Below are 16,735 nucleotides of genomic sequence, written 5' to 3'. Positions count from 1 at the left end.
GACACTCGAGCGCTGATGCGGATTTCCTGAATCCTTCGACGCGTGAATTTGCACTTTGAGCACTTATTACTAATCTATTACTTCCTGGTTGATAGAGCTCTTAAGTCCACGCGTCGGTGTCGTCAGGTACCACGGACGGAGAGGCCAGCCCAGCAGGCATGTCTTTCAGCGGAGAAGTCGTGTTTCGGGCCGTGGAGACGCCGCTGTTCTGGCTCGGCGCTCTGACCGCGGCCTGGCTGTCTGTGCGCTCCGTGTACCGGCTGCTGTCCGCGATCCGGGTGTGGGTGCTGGGCAATGGACGGCTCGTATCGCCCGCCAACCTGGGGAAATGGGCAGGTGAGAAAATGACGCTTTGCTGGCGCCCTAATTCATTCAGGTGATGGAAGCAGTGGGTTTTAAATGTTATAATAAAAACACCAGTCACTTATAAACAACAAATGATTATTAAATCCTTCATAATATCCCATCAAGTGTGTAGTTGTAATTATTATGGTGCAGAATATTAATAAGCTTTGGCCCTGATATCCTCCTACAACATGAAACCTGATATTATCAATGACTTATAATCTGTGTCAGTAAATAGAGCCATTAGTTACAGTTTATAGATTCGAGTTGGCTCAAATGTGCATCAACTAAAATCTGAACCTGAAGGAAACGAAGCGTCTCTTGAGCACTAGACCAGTTGAGACGTGAAATCAGACTGACAGCATTAAGGACAAATATCAAAGTGTCTCTAATCCACAGAATCAAACCTCAAACTGCTTCGATCAGCCCATATATTGATTAGTGATCAAAAGAAAGTTGATCAGTGACAGTTTTGTTAATTGATGAATCATTTGAGGCATTTGTGAAGCAATAATGTAAAAATACATGCTGATTCCAGCTTCTCTCATGTGATTATCTGCATGTTTGTATCATATCTGATCGATAAAACAGTACGAGCAGTGTGATTATTCTTTTTAGGCTTTTAATCATAAATAAGTAATTTTGACATTAAGAGCTAGTTAGACATAAAAGCTTTTAAATGCTTAAAATCTCTGACTCTCCTGGTTGGTGTTTCCAGCAGCTCTGCTTTTTTTTGTAACAACCCTCCACTGGTCTAATTACAATCAGAAATATTTCTTTTACAAAGTCGTTTTTATTTTCCTGAGCACATCATCAACCACATGGACCGTGCTGTGCCGCCGCACCTTGTCACACCTATGTTGCAACAACAGGTTTAATAATCTGGCAGTCACATACTGGTTACACAGTCACATACTGGTTACACAGTTACATACTGGTTACACAGTGTGTCTTTGCTCAAGGCAAAGGCAAATTTATTTGTATAGCACCTTTCATACACTACGCAATTCAAAGTGCTTTACAAGGCATATAATTACATTAAAAGCATTGAAAAGAGCATTTAAAAATAAAGACATTCAACATAAAATAAATTTAAATCAAGTAAAGTAAATTAAAATAAAACATAAAAGCACATTAAGAAAACAAGGATGAACAATTATTCGAAGGCAGCAGTAAACAACAGAGTTTTCAGTCCTGATATGAATGAGCTGACAGTTTGAGCAGACCTCAGGTGTTCAGGAAGTTTGTTCCACAAGTGAGGAGCATAGTGACTGAATGCTGCTTCACTTTGTTTGGTTCTGGTTCTGGGAACACACAGTAGACCTGTCCCAGATGACCTGAGGGGTCTGGAAACCTCATAGGGAACTGAATATATTTTGGTCCACAACCATTTAGTGCTTTATAAACTAGCAATAAGATTTTAAAATCTATCCTTTGACTAACGGGAAGCCAGTGTAGTGGTCTGAGAACTGGTGTGATATGGTCCAGTCTCCTGGTGTTTGTAAGGACAAGCATCAGCCGTGTTAGTTTGGAAAAGAAAACTGAGCAGGGGCAGGCAGCGATCAGCACGACGTCATCGGGTGTAGTAAAGCTTGTGACTGGATTGTGGTTCGAGGGGATTATCAAATCAGACTGAACGCTCTCCATCTGGCCACCCTGCTCACCGGCTGAACCTTGAAGTTTGAACAGACAGCTGGGGTTGCTTGAATGTTGGCGAGTCTGGTGTTCAGGGTTCACTCACATCATGACACCAATAACCAGGTAGACCACTGGTATTAGATGTTTTTTTCTGACTAATGATAAACATACTTGAATGTACTTGGTCCTGTGTGTTTCACAGTAAATGAGGTTTATTCCAACAATCAAAATTCTTTTTTATGTGTGTGTTTATCTTTTTACTTGGACAACTGACCACTCACTATTTTAACATTTTAATCAAAGTCTTGAATCACAGTAAATGAGAGGATCATAATTGAATTGTAGGTTCTCTGCAGTGTGTTTCAGCCTGTGTAGTCGCAGTCACATCAGGCTGCTGGAGAAACCCAAATGTTTTGAGGATACGGACTGAAGTTGCCTTTGATCTTTTTGGGTGCAGCTAAAATTGGAAATGCATCAGATGGGCTTTTATTTTTGGATTACACATGCAAAATGATTCAGAATATGCAACGAGGCAGTGCAGGCTGTTAACCTCAGCTGCTTCTTTCATTCACAAGCTTTGTCTCCCTGAAGTGGACTTGATTGAGAGCGTGGCCTGATTATGTAACAGGACTAGAGCCATTCATAAATGAGTCTCACATGGGATGTAGGATCTTTGGGATTTTGGCTCACATCTCACTTGTGCGTGAGAGAGGAAGAGCATTACATAAAGCCATTGTTGTGGTATCCTAAACCCACTGCATCTTGTTGAGATCATAGTTCAATTATTAATAATGTACTGGTGTTATAATATTGCATCTTGTTCATTGTGTGCATTTTCATGATCCTGCTTTGTTTGTTTAATGACCAACACCTGTCAACCTGTTAATATGCAGGTTTGCAACTAACAGTTCTTTTCATTTTTAATCAGCCTGAGCAGAGTTGCTCTACCAACAATCATTTATTCTTAGTTTAAAGCTTTCAGTATCAGCCCTTAATGTCTGTTCTATGTTGCACAGGGTCTATGAAGAATAGGACCATCAGTTTCCCTGTATGTTTTAAAGGAGCAGTGTGTAAAATGTGAACGATTAGAGGCATCTAGTGTCGACACTGTAGAATACAACCTTCTGAGTGCAGAAATGTCTCAGCTGGGCCTCATTCATCATGCACCAGGGTAGACTTTGTTTATATGCTTCAAATTCAGTTTCTGGACTGGTGCGATCATTTTTAATTTTCCCATATGTGTGTGTCATTGCATGTGTGACAATTACAAACCTGAACCCGACTTGAAGCCAAAGCACTGAATTAAGGGTCTTAATGCAGGTAGATATAGTTTTGGATCTTTACAATAATTACAGAAGAAAGAAATCTAAAAGCATGTTTTTACTTTATCTCGATAGTTCATGTGTGTAAATGTGGACAGAATATAGTTTTATCCATTAAAGATTAAACCTGCAGTACAAAATGCTAAAAGTAAATGGGCCCGAACAAGGATTATTACATTTTTGCTTGTCCAGAGAAGCAGCTGCATCTTGGTAGAGCCACTGATGATCTGAGCCTGATATGCAAGAAATGGAATAGGCATACTGTGTTTTGTTCAGATATATTGGAAAACAGGTTCTACCATGTGGGTGCAGACAACGTTAAAACTAATGTAGTACTGGTCCTTCAATCTTGTTCAAAATAAATTGATGTGGGCTGTCAAAGCCTGCACCCAAATGGCAGCACATAGTAGCGCTATCATCAGAACACCGAGCCAGTCTGACCTACATTCGCCAAAGACAGCAGTTCCTAAAATAGAGCTTGTTTTATTTGAGTGAATGGAACATGCATTCAGCTGTAAAAGCTTTTTTTTCTGACTGCAAAACAGTTCATTCTTAAAATAACTAAAAATAATCCAGCATATGTTTCCCTCATCATTTAGCCCGCAGACTCTCTCTCACTGGCTCCTCCTCTTCTCTGTGCTATTTTTTTAGCTGGCCCCAGGACCCCCCATGTTCGTGTTTGTCATTTTCTTTCCTCTTTCCACCCCCGCTCCCTTCTGTTTGGCTCTGCTGCAGCCCTAGAGGATGCTCAGCACCTTAGCATCATCTGTACTCAGAAAGCTCGTACAAAGGGGAGATGGGTACAGAGAGGGACCTAAACTCATTGATGCAGGGATATTTGTAGTAGATGTTGCAGCACAAGCAGTACACTTCATGAAAAACAAAGATCAGGTGTGTAGTGTATTGTCATAATCATAATATACCGCATCCGTCTGAAATCTCAAACAGAAATACACCATGTAAAGAAAACATTTGATTTCATCATGAAAGCACTAAGTCAACATACCAGATTTGGCATCAGTTAAAGAGTTAGGAGAGAAAGTTTGATTGGTGCATCCCTAACTTAAATTATATGGCATGTGTGACTAAAAATACCAACCAGTTCTGTGTGTGATAAGGCTGTATTCACATCATCATGACGACTGTCCCTGTAGTCATTTCCGTGAGACCACGGCAATGAACCTTCTGGAAAAAGGTTCATGGCTCAACTTGTCTTGCAACACGCTTCATTGGCCAATCACCTGCAGACACACCTTCCTGCTGGATTACATTGTATTGCCATTAGTGTCATTGTAATGTTAACTTTGGGTATGACTGGTCCCAGGTACTAAAGTTTGTTTTGAGTAGGAGTTGCACTTATGCTGGAGCACTGTGCATGTAGTATTTAATAACCCTAACAGTCTAAAAGCCCCGCTAGCAGACCCTAGAGCCTGTGCTGCTCAGTGCACCCAGCCGGACTGATGTAGTTTGACCTAACCAGTGTATAGTTCTCTACTTCCATCTTATGTGTACTTCACTTTCACCAGTACTTCTCAAAAACAGACGCAACAATAGGATGAATATTGTTCTTTAAGCCAGGCTTTTACAGGTTACACAGGGACATATTATAACACTCTGTTCTCCATCCCACTCCCATCTACTTTGTTATATTTAGCTAGAGGTGTGATGAATAGTTTCTTCTAAAATATGGGAGTTGCTAAAAATAGGCCACTGCTACTGCTGCTGTTGCTGTTTGTGCCAGGCAGTTCCAGGGCATCCGTTCGCCTGACTGCCACTGATAGAGAGGACCTCACTCTCACTCTCCCTCTCTCTCTCTTTGTCCTTATTCACCTCAGCTGCTCCCTTCATGTACCTTGTCCTGCAGTTCATCTCTCTACACTGACATTCAGCCCTTTACTTTGGAAAGTCAATTTACTTTATTTTTCTAAAGCTTTTTCTGTCTATCACTCAAGTCAGTCTACAACTCTGACACCCTTATCGCTTGATTCCTGCCCTCATACATTTCCCTTAGGTGGTGCTTTTTGTCTGTTCAGCGATAGTGGCTAGTGCTGCTTAGTTTTCCTTATGTTGGTGCTGAAATGGTGGGCTGTCTGAATCAGAGCAAATCCTGCAGGCAGGTTCTGATTTTTTTTTTTTTTTTTGAAGAGGCTGTTGCAGCAGCAGATTAATGCTGCAGGTTTGGTCATAATTAAATTTCCAGGTCTCACGTGTGTGTGTGTGTGTGATGTTTGCCCATAGAGGATTTTTCCCCACAATCAGACACAGCATTGAGTGATGCTGGCATATTCTCTATATATTAATACCATTGTCCTGTGATTTTCCAGTGATTATTGAGAAGCACAACCTGCTTTATCAAATTCTTTGTTTTCATCATTTAATTTAGAACATGCTGTGTTGTTTCTGTGTTTCTGTATACCTTTATATACCTTTTCCTGCTAATTCCTTCTATATTTGTCCTTTTTTCCCCTTCTAGTTGTGACAGGAGCTACAGATGGAATCGGGAAAGCTTATGCAGAGGAGGTAACATTCCTTGGAAATTGATAGACTCTTGGCTGAGAACAGTGGGTCACACTGAAACTAGGAGGAGTTGGGCCAATTTTCAAACTCTCCGTTGCTGTCAGACACTTTTTATTTAATGCACTGAATCTTCTGCATCTCCATATCTGTAAAGCAGGCGTGATTAAGCAGAACTGCTTAAGTGATCTTACGAATCTTAAAGTAATTTATACAGGAAGACAATTACGACCCTCTAAAGTAATGACTTGTATCACCTGTGTGTTTGCAATGTGTTGAAGTGCACATGCTGCCTTGTTTTCTGTGTGTTTACAGCTTGCCCGCAGAGGCTTTGCCATTGTGTTGATCAGCCGTTCTCAGGAGAGACTGGATGATGTGTCCAAGGCAATTTGTGAGTTTTATGAGTGTTTAATGTCTGTGTGTGTCTGTTTTTTTTTTTTCCTTTCTTGTTACTTTTTGTGCAAATGCATGTAACATGTTGCCAGATGTGGAAAATGAATGCAGTTGTTACATTCCCTGTCTTGTGCAGGTGAGGACAGGGAGGCAACAATGAACGTAAATTGCAGGTCAGAAACAGTTAAGAGACAGGTTGAATAGTAAACTAGGCAACTACAACAACAACAAAAAAAACAAACCATCAGCCACATGCTGGGTGTACCACCACTAAATCAGAAAAAGTTCAAAATGTTCAGCAACCAACACTGACGTCACACTGTTAGCTTGGCCTACTCTCAACTTGGAAAAACAAAAACCAAAAAGCTTGTTCAAACTTCGCCCTGCAGCATTTATACCTTGGCTCCTGATTGCCAACAAGGTGCAGCTGCTCAGGATACCTGCTGGAGGAAGGAGAGGGAGAGAGCAAAGAGGGTGTGGCTACACACACGCACACATGCACGCGCACACACACGCACACACAGCCACAAGGCAGGTACAAGCTGTACTTTGGTCCGAATGACTTTATGTAATCCACCCTACATCTTGTAGTCAAGGGAAATCAGCACTTCCTGTGGTGTGAAGGCAGAAGATTGATAGAGTCCATGTGTTAAGTACGACAACTGTTATACTGGAGTTTAATCTTAATGATCCATGCAGCTGTACGTTCTCATTTTACGTGAACCTGAAGTGCTGTATCCATATTGCACAGTGTGATAGTCCAGTAGGGCTAAATGACTAAATGATAATGCTTTGAATTGCATGTTTTACACAAGGGAGCCTTTTCTGAATGGAGATCCAGCAGGACCCTTGTGCTTTTGGTTATGAGGCAGAAAAGCCTCCTGCTGTAAGTGAACGTGTGCAATGAAATGAAAGTCTTCTCTTAAGGGAAAGATATCTTTAGTGATGATGAAAGGTTATTTCAGGTTTTAATAACTTTTTTTTTTTCCCCTCTGCACAACTATACCTGCTCTATTTGTAAAAAAAAAAAAAAAAAAAAAAAAGCTGGTAATGCTTTAAACATGTCAACAGTGGATTCTGGTTTATATACTTGTACCATCAGCAAGCAAATGTGGTGTGGAGACCAAAACGATCGCAGCAGACTTCAGTGCTCTGGATATCTACTCCAGGATTGAAGATGGACTTGCAGGCCTGGAGATTGGAGTGTTGGGTAAGGCTGTAGTCAGCGCTTAGGCCACCTCACTTTTCATGACATTTAATTAGCCTGGTCATTTGAAATGGCAAATTCAGTCTGAATCAAGGCTGACGGACATCAGGAATGCTATATAAAACATCATGATAAATGTGTGTTTTCTTCATAGAGGCTAATATGTCCTGATTTCTTCAGCCCTTTGCTGCCCTCCTAAGACAGGACAGAGGAATTACCATTGAATTCCATGTTTATCCTTTATTTTTCCCTTAACAGTTAACAATGTTGGAATGTCTTACGCCTACCCTGAATTCTTCCTCAGCATCCCCAATCTTGACACTGTAAGTCAAAGCTTCATTGTTATTTCTTTTGCTATGAAAGTACAGATTGATTAAACCATACCAGAGTAAAATATCTGTAAAACCGTTTACAAGCCTGTGAGGAAGAAAGCAATAAAAAGAATAGAAAGTTAATATCATTTTATGTCTTTCATTCAGGTTTGATCAATCTAGCTCTGCTACAGACTGGATACATTCCAATTAGACTAATGGATCGTTTTACCGTCTGATTAGATGGTTGATCAGTTTTCTGTAACACCATGAATAGACAAAAGAGCCCTTGTGTCAACGAACCAAGCTTCAGACAAAAAACTGCACAAAAGTAGTAGTAAGACCTTATCAAATATTTGATATTGATAATATTAATTATTATTTATTTTACCTGTGTCATTTTTGTTGAATAGTGGCCACAAGGGGCACAAATTGGACATAAACTGGACAATGTAAAAACATTGTGTAACAAGAGTCATAAAGTCAGCAAACTGCACCAGTGATGCTTGAGACACAGCCACATCTACCAAACTGAACTTTTTTCTTATAAGAGAAGACATGTATTATTTCCTTTTCCAGAAGTTACAGAGTCTCAGTTTAAGGTGAAAAGCCTTTGCCAAATGATTTTATCCCAGTTGTAGTAATTGTCCTGTTCTCCTTTCAGTTCATCGACACTTTGGTCAATATTAACATAACCTCCGTGTGCCAGGTGAGTGTAACTCCTTAAAATAGTGACGCAGTGAGACACCGGTCACCAGAAAAGGACCTTTTAATGTGAAAAACAGAACACAACAAACTTTATAACTAAGTGTTTTCCATTCAAGTTGATGTTTAGCAGATTCACCTTTGCCAGTGATTATTTCTTTGTGTCTGGATGGGTAGAAAGATTTTGCTTTGCGCACGTGGGTGCTGCAAAAATAAAATAAAAGTGTAAGGAGTGTGAAAATGTTGTCACAAACTGTTGCATAGTCAACCTGGAGAACCTTAGCAGAAATATATAGTCTTAAATATATGGTTGTGTCCCAGTCTGCACAAGACTCTGTAGACCTGGACTAAATGTCTCCATGTGACGTCTGAGTAATTATGTTTGTGCAATTGGAATCAAATGCCTGGCATTGTTTGAGATCCAGCATTGTTGTCCCACAGACCAATAAAACACACACACAATACAACACAACACAATACAACACAACACAGTGTGAAATAAAGCATAGCAAGTCACTTCCGTCCCTGTTCTCCATGTTTGGTAGTTCCCAGAGCAGCAGCTAAAGTCCACCCACTCTCTTAACACTTAATTTATGTCATTCAATATTTTTTTCAAAGTGTTCCCTTCGCTATCGTTATCATTTCCTTTCTCTCTTTGTCTGTCCTCCCTGAACACACATAACACCCCCCAACACACACACTTACAAACGTGGACTCACACTTCTACGTACTTGTCGACAACCCAACAGCATTAATAGATTTTTTTTATTTTTTTTTCCTTTTCTGTCTGCGTAATGCTTTTAGTCTGTTTATACCACTTGTCACCTTCTCTCCCTGTTTCCCTTTCCACTGTTTTTCTAGATGACACGTCTTGTTTTACCTCGAATGCTGGAGAGGTGAGTCTGTCTGACTTCAGGAGTAAGTGATTTGTTTGTACAGTACGTACAGTACCATCTGTAATTTTGATAATCATGCTGCGATAGATCATAAAGTCTGCATTACAACCAGTTTATTCAGTTTGAATATCTAAGCTACTTGTAGCTTGGACTGAATATTGTATGAAAACATCACAGACTGGAGCAAAAATGTCATCAGACTGTAAATATTTAGCCATTGATGTTACTGTGTCTTTCATCTTATCAAATATGTGCCGGCTCTTTTTTGAAATGTAACAAGCACTGTTTTTGGCTCCGCTTGCTACACACAGTACCATGGTGTCCCATCGTTATCCTGGGATTGATCTCACAGTGAAATATTTCCTTTCCCTTTCCTTTCACATCTTAGGTTTATTTTGAGAGTAAAATATCATGTGCTTCTCTTCCTGTGTTTCCAGGAAGAAGGGGGCCATCCTCAACATCTCCTCAGGCAGTGGGATGTACCCTGTTCCTCTCCTTACTATCTACTCAGCCTCCAAGGTAGCTGCAATACCTGTGACCTTTTCTTTAAGTGTCAGCTGGTGTGTTCTCTACAGATGCATCAATAACGGTTTACATCTTCACCATAAACACTGGTCCGTGAGTGGACATCCATCTTTGTTCTCATGTTCTGGATCATGTTTTTCTAATCTATTCATCTTAAACCGAGCATGACCCTGTCTACCAGTAATGACAGATGTTGGTTCAGCATGTAGTATATAGATGTGGTGATAAAGGGAGGGCTCATCTTTGTTCATATTTGCTGTTTTAATTGTTGCATATAAATAAGTCAGTGACTAACTGGTGTCCCGAGGTAGTGCACCAATTAAAAATGTTTATAGGAGCATGTGGTGTCATAATGTTTTATTACTGTCTCATGTGTGTTTATTAGTTTAAAACCAGCCTGCTGTTCTCAGTTTCAGCTGATTAATTTAATGGTGTCTTAATACTGGGTCATGTTTATCTACTAAATCCCAGTTTCTGCAGTGCAACTTTAAAAGTGCACCTACAACCCATCAAATCTGAATCTTTAGTTTAATGCTCAATTTATTGGTCGTCTAAGTTGATCTCAACTGCTGTTATTTTGAAAATCTATTACACAAGAGCCATTTTTGCGTGAATATCCACTTTGCAGGTTTTTGCACTGCAGTTTTCGTGTTCTTTGAGAATGGAAATCCCTTGGCTGCTGGTGTTTGGTGGCACTATCTTCTTACTGGCCTTATTGACCTTCCCTTGTCTCTTACAGGCATTTGTGGACTTCTTTTCACGAGGACTACAAGCTGAATACAAGAGCAAAGGCATCATCATCCAGGTAAATCAAGAACCAGTCTTAGTGCCTTGGTTTTAAGTAAATAGTTCATGACCAAAGTTAAAAATGCAGTTTGAAGCAAAATAGTTTTGTAAGCTTAAGCTATGAAACTAGACATGTGACCACTGTGGTTTCTTCTTTTTTCCCCCCCAGAGTGTTTTGCCATTTTTTGTAGCAACCAAGCTGAGTAAAATCCGGCGGCCTACGTTGGACAAGCCCAGTCCAGAGCGCTACGTTGCAGCTGAGCTCAACACTGTAGGGCTGCAGACCCAGACCAACGGCTACCTTCCCCATGCCATTATGGTAGGTCTGGGTATGTAATGAGAGCAGCAGAGAGTACAGTTTAAATAGATACCATGTATTATTTTTCAAATCTTATGAGATTTGGGCTTCTGCTTTATTCAGTAGTCAAACTGCACCTCTGTATAACTAGGTCAAACTGGAAAAAGTGCAGGATGTATGCAGTCTTCTCTAGATAAACAGTTAAAGGTAATTTATATGAGAACAAACCTGAGTGTATTAAATGTAGTTCGGTTTTTTCAGCAAGGTGTCTTCATTTTAATGGAGGTCACCGAGACGCTCATTTTCTCTTTGCAGTTCCTCCATGTTGTGTAAGATTCTGTTGAACTGTGTAACCTGAATATCAATGATCATCTTTATTGATATACTTATAAATAACAGCACCATCTGTTATAGCGTACAGATGGTCAATAAATAATTTTCAGCATAAACGTGCCATTGTTGTTGCATTAATGCTCTAATCTGCCACTTTGTCTATGTTCACAAACTCTGACATATGTTCAGTCAGATTTTATGTTGTTTTTTAACTGTACAATCAAAAGACCTTTAATAATCAACATGAATCAATCGACCTTTTTAACTTGAAGGAATACAAATAACTGGGAATCTATTAATAATGAATTGAATATGGGAATAATATTTATGATGCTTCAAAAAACCAAAAATCAAAATGTGATTTTTAGAAATCACTCGTTCAACTTGCAGCTCTTTTCTTTTTTTCCTCAAAAGACGTTAAAACTGCAAATATTTTATTGCTGTTATTTGAACTATGTATGTATGTGTAGTTGTTACACACAAAATGTTAAATTGTTGTAGTTTGTGTTAAAATTAGTGTGAGTTTTATGGTCTCCAGTCTGTGTGCAACATATGCCACTGCTGCAGAGACTTGTACCAAAATAACTTTTAACTTGGGCATAATTTGAGAAGAGTACGGGCATAAAAGCAGCAAAACTGCCTAAATTTTCTCTTGCACAGACTTGCTTGTAACAGTTGTTCCTCCTGTGGGATGGACATTAATAATGAATGCTAATCTGTTATTTGTAAATGCCAGCAGCTGACCATGTAATTTCCCTCTGTAGGGCTGGGTGACTACAGTTCTGCTCCCTACCAAGATCCTCAACAACTACATCATGGGGATGGGTTTGTCCCAGCGTGCCCATTACCTCAAGAAGCAGAAGCAGGGATAGATAGATGGGCAGCAACAGACAGAGGGGAGCAGCTGTGTTAACGTTTGACTTCCATCATCATCATCATCATGGACCAAGAAGAGCAAACGTGACAGTATCTGAGTAACATCTCCCCTCTGGTACCCGTCGTCATCCATGATTTGAGGCACTATCTGGCCACAGTTGCCGTTGCATGTATTCAGTCCAAACAGCTGTGTGAAAATACTGGTGGTGCCTCTTACTGAGTGATCAGCTTTCATGAATAAACACTAACATGGAAACTAAAACCCAACCCCCATCTTCAACAATAATTCAAATTCAAGCCAACATGAAAAGGGACAGACATAAAATTAAAATTTAGAGTTTGGATCTGAGGTTGGAGGTTTGTGTGTTTGAACCTCCTGTAAACATGTGGAAACACAGCTGTTTAACAGACCACTTGTGGTTGTACTTACATCCAGTTAACACTTTTTGATGCACTTCATATGTTGTTAAGGTTTATAAGACAGAAAGGCTTTTTCTCAGCTATTTCTATCGTGATATTAATAACATCCTTAATTCATCTGAATTGTTGTTTCACTTCATATCAGAATTTTCAAAGCATATAACATTTGTACCTTTATTTTGAATACCAGCAGTGGCAGTAGTGATATGTTAAAAAAGCAACATAAAATTGAACCGAGTTGCACGTCATTTGTTTAAAAAAAGGTGAATCCCCAGCATGAAGCGAGAAGCTGTGGCAGAAAATTAAAATATTTTTTTTGTTTACATACGAAATTTATTTTTGAAATCATAACTTTCCATCTGGCCACACTTTCTATCCTGAAATTCTTTAAATTTCAATGAAACAAACAAACAAACAAAAAAATTGTGTGTATATTACAATGTGTGTATCCATTTACCTGTGTTGATGCGTTTACTAAAATATAAGCCCAAACCAAATGTACAGACCAATGCAAAGCTGTAGAACTGCATTAATTTCTTTGACTTTCTCTGTTGAAAACTCCATGTATGAGTGTTCAGACAGTATGTGAGTAGTAGTTTATATTGGCACAGATAAGAGATTTAAGTTATACTGTGTTAATCCCCATGGAAAAGTTGTACCTTCACTCATAATAACTGTTTAGCACAGCAGCTGGGGACCAATGTCAGTTTTAATGCTAGAGCTTTTCCCAAGAGCAATAAGCATCAGGTAAGAGGTATACTCTGGATATCTGGGATGTGAGTATTATGCACTAACTATAGAAAAGAAACTGTGTCACACTTGTGTTTTCAGCCATCAATAAATAATGCTTCATAAAATAACTTCACCTGTCTGTTCTGCCTTCTTAAGCTCAGTGTCACCTGTTATTTCCCCACTGTGGGACTAATCAGGGTAAATAACTTAAGACTTGGGGAATGGAGTTGAGAAATTTTATACTATATTATCCTAAATTCGTGGACAGGTCTGGAAAGAACATTTTTAGATAACATAGGAGTGACCTGAAGTCAGATATCACATGTAAAAGTATATAATGTGTTTCCTCTGCGTGTCACACCAAAACAACCAGGATTTACATACCCATATTTTATGTTAAATCCTTACATAATCTATAATCAGTTGGCTCCCATAATAACTTTACTGTCACTTGTCATTTTTACAGTCCATACTAATGTGTTGCTGTTTCACTTTCTGCCTCTTTCCTCCCAAACATCACTGTCCCGTTCCCATGCCAACAGTTTCTGGGAGATTATTCCGGTGCACCGGTATGGAAGCTGCGGAAATGTGTCATCACGGAGATGTAGGAGGGGAGCGGAGCTGTGTGAGTGGAGGGATGCCCAAAGGAAGAAATGAGTGGGCTGCAGAGATGTATATAAAGGAGAGTTCAGTGGCGCTCAGAGTCCACGGCTTGCTCTGACTCGCACACAGCAAATTTCACAGCAGACTGGAAAAAGAGCAAAAGACGATCTCTCAAACCATCTCTCATCTAACAGAACCCTCGGGACTGAATATTAAACAGCTCTCAGAGATTGAGCATTGTGTTTCATATTTAAATTTTTTTGTCCTTTCTTTGCATCATCTGTCACAAAGCAGGAAAGACAGCTGATCAGATACACCTGAGTTTTTAACAAAAGGCTCTAAATCCTACAACACGGCTACTACAGAGCTTGACTGTCTCCAGCTCATTATCCTCCCATTTGGGCCACTGTTCACCATGGCGACCAGTATGGACACCCTCCCTGCCCATCTGCTGCCTTTGGTGATGGAGGAGTTCCCCCAGTCGCTGGCCACAGCTTGTGTCTGCAGGGCCGGACAACGTGAGCCCCGCCTCCGCTGCGTGCAGTGTGGCATCATCGAGGAGGAGGAGGAGGACTGCTCCACCCTGGAGGAGGACCAGGCCCAACGATCTTTCCTGCAGACCGTGGAGAGCCTGAGGAGAAGCACCAGATGAGCTCCTTCAGAGGAAGTTCTAGCGTGACTGTGTCATGTTTGACCTATTTGGCGTCGCTGCAGTCAGCTTGGAGACCAGCAGATGTCTGCAGTATTGTGAATGCAGACTGTACTGACTTAAAACCTCTGTGGGTGGTGTTATTTTGGTGAAGCTGTCATCACTGGTGGGCACCATATATGGCAACGGAGGAGAATGCACTGACACTAATAACCACTCTGTAGCAGGATGAAGAGCTAGTCGGGATGCTGGGAGCCAACCACTATTTTGCATATTTCATTGATATTTTCCAAGTGAATTTGTTATGTTGTGTAGTGATTTTCTGCAAATTATTAATTAAGTTATTTCTGTTATTATTTACACTACTGCCTGTCTTAGTATTCATATTGCCTGCTGCTGTTATTGAGGAATTCACCTATAAAGCTGATGCACTTGCATCTTTTTCGTGATCTGTTCTTTACAAGAAAGAGCTTTCTATCTATTCTATTAATAGTATTTCAAATCCAACACTAGATGCTGTGTTTTAAAGTGCCACTGGAATTTTTCAGGCCTTTCCATGAGGTGGCACTGTTGCTACACTTTTTTGGGGCTAAATAGCACAAACAATAGTGTAATCTCTTCTCCTACAGCATCTTAACACCTGCGATCTGTAAAGCACTCATGCTGTTTCTGATATTATTCCCATATAAATTCATTCTTCCTTTGACTGTTCCCATGTAACAAACAAAAGACACAGTCATGGATCATGTTACTCGTGCAGTGTCGTCCATAGACCTCAAAATAAAAACAAAATTTCACCTTTTACATGTATGTATTTTTTCCCCTTCCTATTTTTTCAGTAAGTCAGTTCTCCTGTGACCAAATCATCCTTCTGTCCTTGCTATCATGAAGTTAAGTTCTGTCTGCATCATCTTTGCACACTCAAGAATATGAAGCTCTCTTGTTTAAAAGGCAAGACCGGTTATGAAGCAGCTACCACAACATCAATAAGAAATTGTTTGTCTCTTCAATACACTGAATTGCACTTTCTCAATTTCTTGATTTTCAGAAAACAGCAAAAAAAAGTGTATTTTTGAAAAATATGCTCTGCAGATGTCTGCTGTATAATTGATTTCAATTAGGGAGACTGTATGCCAGCTGTAGCCTGTTCAGTTTTTGGTTGTTATGTAAATATCTCTTTTTTTTTTTGCAAGAGAGCATTTGGAGAAAACAAAGAACAAATCTTTCATTCTATTCTCTCCATCAGTTAAATCAGTGATCACTGCAGTGGTCAAAGTCCGATGCAATTTTTCTCCTGTCAAAGTTTTCCATGGTTCAGCAGACTTCAGTCTACCACTATTGTGTTTAATCATTTATAAAACCTTTTACAATTTGTATTAACTAATGAATAAATCATTTTTTCTAAATCATATTTTCTGAAGAAGATTATCTCATTTTTTTAAACTAATCAGTCAAAACAGTTTTGCTTTACTGAAACTTGAAGCCTGTATATTTCCACTCCCATTGCTGATGCTAGATGTTAAACCATTGATGCACAGGAAAAGGTTATTCGAAGGAATCCCTTCAACTCTCAGGTTTTTATTTTACATTGACATAAGATTTGCTTTGCCATGATATTTTTCATGGTAATTCTAAACCGCCATCTCTGTACACATATATTTCTGTGTCTGTGGTTGTTGGAGTCTGTCCAGTCTGTTACAAAGCTAACACAGATGGACGGCCACATTTACGATGACATCTACCTGGCCTGTGGGAAAAGGAAGTACAAGCAAGTACAAGGACAACGGACAGACTTTCTGTCTAATTAAACAACTTATAGAGAGCTGATATATGTAATGACTTAATTCACAAAGATAACTTCATTGTCCTGCTGTCCCCAGTCTTCTTCACCTGTAGGACTAGAAGCACGTCGCACACACCAAAGCTGCAAATACACTAACCTCCACCACAGACTGGGGGGTTTCTTGAACTCCGTCTTGGTGGAATTTCAAAGACTTGGATACTGTAGAAAAACTGCTAAGACCTCATTCTTACTTTATTTAAAACAGTTTCAGATCAGCTATTCCTTACACATAGAAATAGACTGAATGTAGTATTCTGTATATTTCACAGCTATAGTACTCTACTTTCCAGATAAACTGGTCCCCCATGTAAAGCTTTACTACACTTGAAAATAGGGCAT

General features: G+C 39.7%; 1 protein-coding gene across 1 annotated transcript; it reads left to right on the top strand.

Moving 5' to 3' along the window:
* hsd17b12b (hydroxysteroid (17-beta) dehydrogenase 12b) lies at positions 1-13,429 on the top strand. The gene is made up of 11 exons (XM_026319917.2): positions 1-336; positions 5,779-5,825; positions 6,135-6,210; positions 7,315-7,422; positions 7,678-7,742; positions 8,395-8,439; positions 9,297-9,331; positions 9,769-9,850; positions 10,596-10,661; positions 10,812-10,961; positions 12,038-13,429. Exons 1-11 carry the CDS (start codon positions 159-161, stop codon positions 12,143-12,145), a joined length of 960 nt encoding a protein of 319 aa, XP_026175702.1. The 5' UTR covers positions 1-158; the 3' UTR covers positions 12,146-13,429.
* Positions 13,430-16,735: the final 3,306 nt, after the last annotated feature.

Source organism: Mastacembelus armatus, chromosome 3 (assembly GCF_900324485.2).
Source record: "Mastacembelus armatus chromosome 3, fMasArm1.2, whole genome shotgun sequence".
NCBI lineage: Eukaryota > Metazoa > Chordata > Actinopteri > Synbranchiformes > Mastacembelidae > Mastacembelus > Mastacembelus armatus.
This window is presented reverse-complemented; position numbering and strand designations above follow the sequence as displayed.

Bases quoted from the DNA above. Each gene is read 5' to 3' on its own strand.
- hsd17b12b (XM_026319917.2), top strand. From the start codon at position 159: ATGTCTTTCAGCGGAGAAGTCGTGTTTCGGGCCGTGGAGACGCCGCTG. The intron at 7,423-7,677 runs GTAAGGCTGTAG...TTCCCTTAACAG, and splicing joins CCTGGAGATTGGAGTGTTGG to TTAACAATGTTGGAATGTCT. The intron at 10,662-10,811 runs GTAAATCAAGAA...TTTCCCCCCCAG, and splicing joins GCAAAGGCATCATCATCCAG to AGTGTTTTGCCATTTTTTGT.